This window comes from Salvelinus sp. IW2-2015, linkage group LG4q.2, assembly GCF_002910315.2.
Source record: "Salvelinus sp. IW2-2015 linkage group LG4q.2, ASM291031v2, whole genome shotgun sequence".
Taxonomy (NCBI): Eukaryota; Metazoa; Chordata; class Actinopteri; order Salmoniformes; family Salmonidae; genus Salvelinus; species Salvelinus sp. IW2-2015.
The window spans coordinates 1,479,749-1,489,766 of NC_036843.1; the positions used below are offsets into that span (position 1 = coordinate 1,479,749).

The window sequence follows — 10,018 nt, forward strand, 5'->3', positions numbered from 1 at the left end:
TGTGTGTCAGGGAGGGGGTGTAGGGATACGGGGTCAGGGGTGTGACAGGGGAGTGACGGGCTGTCTCAGCACACTGCAGCCTCACAGCAGGAGAACGTCAGAGACACACACACACACACGTTCCTGACACACCTGACCTTCCAGTCCACACACATGCACACACCCTTCCTGCCCACCACCCCACCTGCCTGTCTCAAGCTCACCTGTCGGACACATTCAGTTTCTAAAGTGTTTGTTAAAGTGACGCTCCAGAACTTTTGTGTCATTTCAGCCGGTAGTTTTAAAAGTGGTGCTCACGAGCCAAAACGGGTCCCCGTTTTTAGTGTACTACGTCATCCAATGCTGTACTACGTCATCCCTTCTTGTTGTTGTTGTGCAATCCGTACGGTATGTTATGAATCCAATTCATGCAATATGTTAGTCATTTGTTGTGTGTAAGATCATCTTTAAGTGGTAAGTGGTTTGTGGTCTGTTAATAATCTGTTGATTGTGGAGCGAGAGAGGGGTTGAGAAGGGGAGGGGTAAAGCGGGTGAGGAGTTGAGACATCGTTGTCAGGCTGAGACGGGGTGAGGCAACACGATCTCGTAGTTTCCGTATTATGGATGAACGTCTATTTTTGGACTCCTTTAATTTCGTGTGGTTACAGGTTTATAACAGAAACTACTCAAAGGTTAAGAGTTTAGGCATCGTTTCAGTGTGGTTAAGGTTAGGGCTATGGTTTGAGGAACCCTTAAAACGAAATCATTGAAAATGACTCGCTCTTACCATCGAGTATCATCAATTATTCTCACGGATTACTCGAGTGTTGCCGCCATCGCAGCGGTCTGAGCAGCAGGCCTTGGCTCCGAGCGTCACCAGTTCACGCCCGGTGCTGGGTAAATGTCTTTATTATTGTTCTGTGAGTGCAGAGGTAGTGGGGATCTCAGGATCTTTTCAAACTTCCGGAATGCAAGGCTATTTTCGGTGATCAGGCTGGGTCGAGGAGGGTAAAGGGCAGGGCGGGGAGGGTGAGGAGGAGGAGGAGGGGGGGGAGATCATTGTCAGCCTGGGTCATTTCCATGCCCTCCTCTGGTCTCCATCGAGCTGTCAGTAACAGCTGCCAGACCTGGCAAATAGGAAGCGCAGCACGCTCACAGCACACACACACACACACACCACACACACACACACACACACACACACACACCACACCACACACACACACACACACACACACACACACACACACACACACACACACACACACACACACACACACACACAGTCAGCACAGGTTGAGTTATTGGGAAGTGATGGACTAGGCCAGAGCACAACAATCCCTCTACTGAATCTCCAGATTACACACTGCTGCCCTGGACTCATCACCAGACAACACACACCCGCCCAGACAGAACAAAGCACTCAGTATGAGGTGTGGAAATGAAATCAGGAAGCTATAGGCAGATGAGTTGCTCCACTCTCTCAAATTAAAGCACATTTATTTTGGGCCGCCAAGTGTGGCCCCGCTCTGTGGAAAAACGTCCGCATTAGCCTGATTCCAGGACGGGAAAAATGAGCAGAGGGATCAGGTAGTCGGCTTTATGTGCTCGTGTGCTGTGTGTGTTTGGCGGTGTTGGCGGTTGACAGAATGAGGCGTTTCTTGGAAGAGAGAGGTGTGTGTGTGTGTGTGTGTGATTACATTGCTACTGTATAAAATGCATGGCATTATGAAACACTATCATTAGGTTAAGTTGAACTGGAACAGAGGTTGAAGAAAATGCTCATCATAACATTATGGTACATTTCTTGTGATCGTGAATTTAATGAATTTTGTGAATTTCCGTCCATATACAGTAAGACACACAAACGAAAAGGGATACAAAAGGAATACAGTTACCAATACAATATAATGTAGAGTTGAATTTTCTTACTGAACGATAGTTTCATACAATCTTCCCAGCGTTGGAGTAGAGGCGTCCAAATTTATCAAACACATGACAAGTGGTGAAGACTGTCTTGAATGGCTGGAGAGAGAGAGAGAGAGATGGAGAGAGAAGGAGAGACAGAGAAGGAGAGAGAGAAGGAGAGAGAGGAAACACACAAAGTCACTCACTTCCGGTTTTAGCTGTCGTCATCGAGGAGTAGCTATGAGAGATTTCAAAGTGGGACATAACATAAATCTGTCATTATTCAGAAACATATTCAATGAAGCATTAAGTCCGCATACAGCATGTTCTCCTCATAAAGCCAGTGTGTGTTCCTGTGTGTGTGTGTGTGTGTCTTCGGCAGTGACTGCTCTTTTCATGAGTGATTGTGACAGGTCTGTCATCGGCCCCCCAAGCCTCTCACAGAGGGCACGGACGTACTGCTACAACACCCCAACAACCCAACACAGAACACAATAACTACACACACACACACACACACACAGACTCAGGAAAATAACTTCACGCACACACACATACAGGGTTGGGGAGTAACGGACTCCATGGAATCCGTGACATGTAACAGATTACAAAAAAAACCATAACTAGAATCTGTTACGTTACCAGCACAAATGTTGTAATCAGATTACAAATACTTTTGAAAAACTAGAAGATTACTTCGACGATTACTTCGACGAAAAATGCGCTCTTGCAACAGTTGCATAGTACGGATCCCAGCCTACGGAACAAACGTTTGAGGGAGTTCCTCTCTTCTAAGCTCCTCAGTGGTGTTGTCCTCCATAATGTCAACAACAAGTTTCATTTAAGACGGCCACGAGTGGGGGCTTTGGTTGCTCAATCTCATTCGTGCTGATAAAAGAAAAAATGTCCAGAGGCCTAACGGACACATGCTCAAACTCGCACACTTTTGCAAGACTTCAACAGCTTATCGAGACATCAAAGTGTCACCAAACAAAGAGGTAAACAGTAGGCCTATTGTAAACGCAGCATATGACATGCATTCTTCTCATAGGACACTTTTCGGTACACTTTTCGGGAAACTTTTCGGGTACACTTTTCGGGAAAAAAGGTGCTATCTAGAACATACGTAAAACCCAAAACAATTTGGATAATCTATACTTCCAAATGTACAAGTTCTGTTCTTGAAGACCAAGGGGTGTAACATGAACTGGAATGACTGGAAATCTGACATACTTCGGTTTTTAATGTAAAGAAAGTATTTGCCCTCAGGCCTGGAGGGAAGCCAAAGTCATTCAAGTACAATGGTATTTATCGATAAAGAAATGAACAACAGACTTTCAGAGAAGGGTATTCAACATGTACTGCACTGAGACAATTGACTGATGACTGGTTGAAATAAATTGATAATACGAAGATTGTGAGAGCTGTACTGTTATGTATCAGCCTGTGTGTCCATGTATGCTGATGATTCAACCATATACGTGTCAGCAACCACAGCTAATGAAATCACTGCAGCCCCAATCACAGAGTTGCAGTCAGTTTTAGAATGGGTGGCCAGTACTAAACTGGTCCTGAACATCTCTAAAACTAAGACCGATGCATTTGATACAAATCATTCTCTAAGTTCTAGTCCTCAGCTGAATCTGGTAATGAATGGTGTGGCTGTTGAACAAGTTGAGGAGACTAAATTACTTGATGTTACCTTAGATTGTAAACTGTCATAGTCAAAACATATAGATGCAATGGTTGTAAAGATGGGGAGAGGTCTGTCCGTAATAAAGAGATGCTCTGCTTTTTTGACACCACACTCCAGAAAGCAAGTCCTGCAGACTCTAGTTTAGTCTTATCTTGATTATTGTCCAGTCATGTGGTCAAGTGCTGCAAAGGACCTATTTAAGCTGCAGCTGGCCCAGGACAGAGCGGCACGTCTTGCTCTTCATTGTAATCAGAGGACTGATATCAATAGTATGCATGCCAGTCTCTCTTGGCTAAGAGCTTCTTGTTTTCTTAAGAAACATTAACCTGTTGGAAATTCCAAATTGATTGCATAGTCAACTTACACAGGGCACTGACACACACACTTACCCCACCAGACCTGCCACCAGGGGTCTTTTCACAGTCCCCAGGTCCAAAACAAATTCAAGAAAACACACAGTATTATACAGCTGTCTCTTATACACATCTAGATGTGTATAAGAGAACACACACACACACACACACACACACACACACACACACACAGATACAATCTGTCTCTCGCTCTCTACATCTCTCTGACCTGTCTCTTATACACATCTAGATGTGTATAAGAGACAGCACACACACACACACACACACACACACACACACACACACACACACACACACACACACACACACACACACAGATACAATCTGTCTCTCGCTCTCTACATCTCTCTGACCATGCGACCGCGTGTTCCTGTAGGAGCAGAACCGTAACATGGCCGTAACCTCTGGCGGTCGATGGCGCTATGGTCGGTGAGGAACGGTAGCAGAGTGGAGCGGCTGCTGAAACTAACCGGGCCCTTAATCACGGCTGTAACGGGCGAATTACCGGCAGCGGCAGCCCGCTAATGATGAATGCAGAGTCTCCGCTCAAACCCTGACCTCCTTTTCTGCTGCGCTGCAGAAAAGGCTGCCGGGGTATTTATAGCTGGGCCTGAGCCCACTTTATAACTGGCCTACATGCTAGGGAACGCCACACCGCCAGGTAAGTGTGTGTATGTGTAGTTGTACGTGTCTGTAGGTGACTGTGAGAGTGTGTGTAGGTATATATATATAAATATATATATGTATGTGTATGTGAGTTCCTGTGTAGTGACTGCGTGTGTGCATTTGTGTGTGTGTGGTCTGATGTCCATGCCTTCCCCCGCCTCCACACACATACACACACACCAGAGAGTGACCTGGTGTGAACTCTGACCCCCTCGTCCAGGCCCTGTGATTACCCAGCAACCTTTGCAGCACGGCAGCGGCCACAACCCAGAACAAAGTGGCGCCTCGGAATTAGAGCTGGCCGCTAAGGGAAGGAGGGAGAGAGGGAGGGAGAGGGAGGGAGGGAGAGGGAGGGAGGGAGGGAAGGGGTTTAGTTATTTATTTCTATATGTAGTTAGTAGAAGTTGAGGAAGGACAAACTAATGTCAGAGACTGGGGCGCTGTGTACTTCCTGCTCTCGGGGTAAACATGTGATCGCCCTGTCACTCACACTCCATCGCCATGACAATCATCGCCATGCCGACCGACGCCTGGGGGGCGGGGACAAGCCTGTCCTTGTAAACAGGAGCCCCCCTCCGCACACTGACACTAACGACGGAAGAGCAGTGCGCACACACACCAACACACACGCGCGCATGCTGTCACCACCAAATACATATATCCTCTGCAAACTGATCATACAGTTAAAACATCTAAGACAGATCTCTCAGTCAAAATCCCTTAGAGATCAGAAACCCATCCAAGTCTTGGCTGGTAGCATGATGTGATCTTTGACTAACTTAGGGCTCTGAAAGGTCAATCACTAGATTACTAAGTGGATTTTGTTCCCGCTACTTGTGATGTGTGAAGCTGACCAAAGTGGCCATGTTGGTGTCACTATGGTGAGTTAATGTGCTTAATGTGCGTGTGGATGGAGTGCAGTATACGGCATGTCAGTGTGTGTGGAGACATGTGCCATGCGGATGTGTGTGTGTCGGTGGAGAGTGTGTGTCAGTGCGTGTGCGTGGCCCCATCTCTCTGTGGTGTGGTAACCAGTGGGTAGTAGGCAGGGACTTGTCAGGCTGAGGCACAAGGCAGAGAGGACCATGACTGGAGCTTCGTGTGACAGCTTCCTTTGCACCCGGGTACACCGATCCCTCACGCACACGCACACACAGCCACCAGAGCTGTGAAAGCAGGAAGAGAGACAGAGCAACGCTCCTGGAACGCAACACAAACATAGGGGGAGGGGGTCAAAGTGTCATATCAATTTGTGGCTGTGGTGGCATTTCTTGAAGAGGCTAACCACTGTCACTTCAGTTTAGTTTAGCTTGACACTGTATGTCTGTCTGTCCAGCAGAAGAACTGACCGCACACTGGAACACAGCACGGCTGATAAATCACTACTACAAAAGGCTTTAGTATACGGCTTTAACTTGCATTGTCCTATTCTGGGTTGGGGTCATCCTCAATTCAAGGATAAAACACTTAAATATTCATTGAAAATGAATGACAGTTATCCTGAATTGGATTTCGATTCAACTCTTCAAGTGACCGAATTTCAGTCATCTTGTCATTCACTGCCTGTATGTCTCTGTGTTGTTTTGGTTTGGCATAGGATAGGTGGTGTAGCCTAATGAGGGCTAAATGCTAATACCATGGTAACAACATATTTTGAAATTATGAATAATGATTATTTATTGTTTTTCAAAGGACTTTACATTCGCGTGAGCCTGAGGTAAAGCTCTGACGTACTGGAATGGAAACCCCATAGGTTTAGGTCACCTCATCAGTCCAGAGCACTTTAACCAGACCCCTCCATTAACACCCGAGATATTGTTACCTCACGGGACCAGTGCTCTAACCAAGCATTTATCCTCTCTTTCACTCTATCCCTCCCTAGCTCGCTCCCCCTCCTCTCTCCCTCCAACTCAATGAAAAAAGACAGGGGAAAAAATATGAGATTGATTTATTTGCTTCAGTGTTCTTTGGGTTGAAGTTTTTTTTCTCTCTCTCCCTTTCCACAAACTGAAACCAATTAGTGGGTCTAGCACTTGTAGTGTGGAATGTAGGTCGACCGAGGAGTAATAAAAAACTATTGACTTTCGGTGACTGTAAGCGGCGTGAAAGGGGTGCCGCGGCCTTGTCCAACATGAAAAGAGCTCCATTAATTTCACTTATTTCACGAAGGGCCCTGTCAAGTCCTAATGCGTCCCACACACTTCTAGCATTCAGACACCCTGACACCAGCCCCGGCCCAGCCAAAATGAGTTACTTTACTTCAACCACTCAGAGAGAGAGAGAGGGGGAGAGAGAGAGAAGGGGGGAGAGAGAGAGAGAGAGACAGAGAGAGTGAGAGAGAGAGAGAGTTGACAGAGTAATTTCTAATTTCCTGGTTGAGGCTGGAACTGAGGCCTTTCATACATGGCTAATTCTGCCTCAACCTCTCGCTCTTCATCCCTCTCTTCTCTCTCCCTTTCCCTTTACATCTCTCTCTTTCTCTCTCTCTCTCTCTCTCTCTGTCTGATTGCCAAGCATGTCCAGGACACTGTGAGACCAACGTGACACAATACAGAAAAGACGACACATTCTTTTGAGTATAACGCATGGGGCGTTCTCGGAACATTTCTCCTTTAAGCAGTGACACAACACACCACTCGGATCGACCACAGAATGTTGAGAGGCCTTAAAACAAAATGAACGTCTGGACGGGAAAACAGATCAAGTTCAGTTCAGTGCATGACAATGGTTCCTATGTGGCCATCAAATGTGTACAGTGTATATGACTAAAATACAGGTCATTCTACCAAAACCAACCAGCTCCTGATTAAGGTTGCTCTTGCGGTAAATTATTAAATTTGGTTATCATGGACACGTGTTAATCCTGCCTTGGATATAGCTAAGGCTCATTTAACAAAGTTCTCAGAGTGTGTAGTTCAGAGGGCTGTAATCCAAGGTTAATCTATATCTCATCTCCTAGTCCCTGATTATCTAAACCTGAATTAGGCCTTTACCTGGATCTACATCTATCTAATCCGAGGCTGGGAGAGTGGGACGTCATTTCAGGGAAATGAGTCTATTTCACTGGCTTTAGCAAGTGTGTGTGTGTGTGTGTGTGTGTGTGTGTGGTTGTGTTGTTGTGTGTGTTGGTGTGGTGTGTTGTGTGTGTGTGTGTGTGTGTGTGTGTGTGTGTGTAGAGGAGGGTAGAGGGCCTATCTGGCAGACAGAAACTAATCAGTGTGTATGAGATAAGAAAGCAGCCTTTATGGTGCATGGTAATCAGGCCTAACCCTGCCACGGCTATGCATAATCACTCACACGTATTCACATGATTGATGAAATATGCGTTTGTGAAATCCGAGCTGCCTTTGTTATCCTCCTGTATTTTTCGCTCTCTTTTTTTCCCTCTCCCTCTCTCTCGTCCACACCAGAGGGTTTCGCAGGGGGCCGAGCGAGACGAGGAGCGACACGACGGAGCGCCACACAAACAAGAAATTACACGCACAGCGAGGGGCCTCCGTAAAAAAATAAATAAACACACCCACTTGTTTTTTTTGTTTGGTATTCCGTAATATATGAGATGCATGAGAAAAAGTCCTCTGAAGAAGTGAAGGAAGAACAAGAGAGAGGAAGAAGAAGAGAGAGGAAGAAGAAGAAAGATGAGAAGGCGAAGAAGGGCGGAAATAAAAAGAACATTAATTGTAATCCCCCCCCCAACAGAAGTGTAAGACGGATAAGAACGAGATGAGAGAGGGAGGAAGAGAGAGGGATAGGATTGATAGAGTTGTGTTCACTGACACGCGATCACATTAATGAGCAGACTGAAACAGAATACTAAACTTAAGTTACCATCTCAGACCAAGACGCACGTCTACAAACACATTGCAAATAAAAAACCCAGTCACATTAAGCCTATTCCCTCATTGTAAAGCCTGTTCGCCCATATCGCCACATGAAATATGGTACTGATGTTTTAATAAAGATATCACTGGTTAATTCTTTGACAAACCTAATTCCTCCACAAAATCAGACCACTCTTTATGTTAGCTATGTGGGCTAGATTAACACTGTGTTTTCCAATGCGAGCATCCCAGCTTATCTCAATATCGACAAACGTGCTTTACTGGTCTACTGAAGCTAAAGCTACGCTCTTAGAGCAAAAGGTTCTATCTAGAACCTAAAAGGGCTCTTCAGGCTGTCCCCATAAGAGAACTCTTTGAATAACAATTTTTGGTTCCAGGTAGAACCATGTTGGTTCCACGTAGAACCCTTTTGAGTTCCATGTACTGTAGACCCCTTCACACAGAGGGTTCTACCTGGAACCAAAAAAGTATTCTCCTATGGGGACAGACGAATAACCCTTTCGGAAACCTATTTTCTAAGAGTGTACCCTCCGTGATGTGTGGCTGGTTGCTGGGGCATTATTAGGGACAGATCCACAGACAGACAGTTAGCGCTGTAATGAGAAACAGAGAGACGGCTTGGTCTGGGCGCAACATGCCTGTCTACCCGCCCGTCCGCAATACACAGATTAAATATGCACAATTCCCATGCAAAGCAGGCGGCAGCGGAGGCGATGTGATCAGCCGTCTCCATCTAATCCCAACGCTGGGCTCTCTCAGCCAGGGTTAGCGGCCTCATTCGTCAACACACCTTTTAGCATGTGACACAATGGTCATTTGCAGCTGTAAGTGTTTGCGATTGCTAGTGCCGTGTGTCAGTGTGTGTGTGTGTGTAAAAAGTGGGAAATAATAGGATGCCACAATGATAGCAACACTCTCATCTTGTGTCCTTATGACACAGGAAATTACTGAACAAATTAATGAGTGCTTTAAAAGAGAAACGAATACGCAAGCAACGCAGCAAATACATGAACATGGTTTGTTTTTTGTTTAATTGTGACATGGATTGTATGTTCTTTTCTCTTTTGAGTGTTTCAGAAGTGTGTACGTCTGCGTGTGTACGTGCATTACACTTGCTTCATATGTGTGTGTGTGTGTTGCATGCTTTGTCTAATTTAATAGGACAGTGTGTGTGTGTGTGTGTGTGTGTGTGTGTGTGTGTGTGTGTATGCATATGTGTATCTGTCCACAACACTCCTGCATGTCTATAACTAAACCAGCATCTACATGTTCTCGTCTCTCTCTCTCTTCTCTTCTCTCTCTCTCTCTCTCTCTCTCTCTCTCTCTCTCTCTCTCTCTCCTCTCTCTCTCTCTCTTCTCCTCTCTCTCTCTCTCTCATCTCTTCTCTCTCTTCTACTCGATCTCTCTCTCTCTCTCTCTCTCTTCTCTCTCTCTCTCTCTCGTCTCTCTCTGTCGTCTGCTCTTCTCTCTCTCTCTCTCTCTCTCTCTCTCTCTCTGTCTCTCTCTCTCTCGTCTCTCTCTCTCTTCTCTCTCTCTCTCTCTCTCTCTCTCTC

The 10,018-nt window shown here is 45.8% G+C and overlaps 1 protein-coding gene across 2 annotated transcripts in view; it reads right to left on the reverse strand.

Moving 5' to 3' along the window:
* Window positions 1–699: 699 nt before the first annotated feature.
* spata17 (spermatogenesis associated 17) overlaps window positions 700–10,018 on the reverse strand; it is a 64,362-nt gene continuing 55,043 nt past the window's right edge. Inside the window, exons 10-11 of one of the 2 annotated variants that reach the window (XM_023986232.2) lie at window positions 1,912–2,004; window positions 700–1,106 (exon numbers count right to left, since the gene is read on the reverse strand). In XM_023986232.2, the coding sequence (XP_023842000.1) occupies window positions 1,924–2,004 (81 nt within the window). In that variant the 3' untranslated portion in view covers window positions 700–1,106; window positions 1,912–1,923. Of the gene's footprint in view, window positions 1,107–1,778; window positions 2,005–10,018 lie in introns of those variants that run through there. The other variant, XM_023986230.2, reaches the window with a different exon arrangement.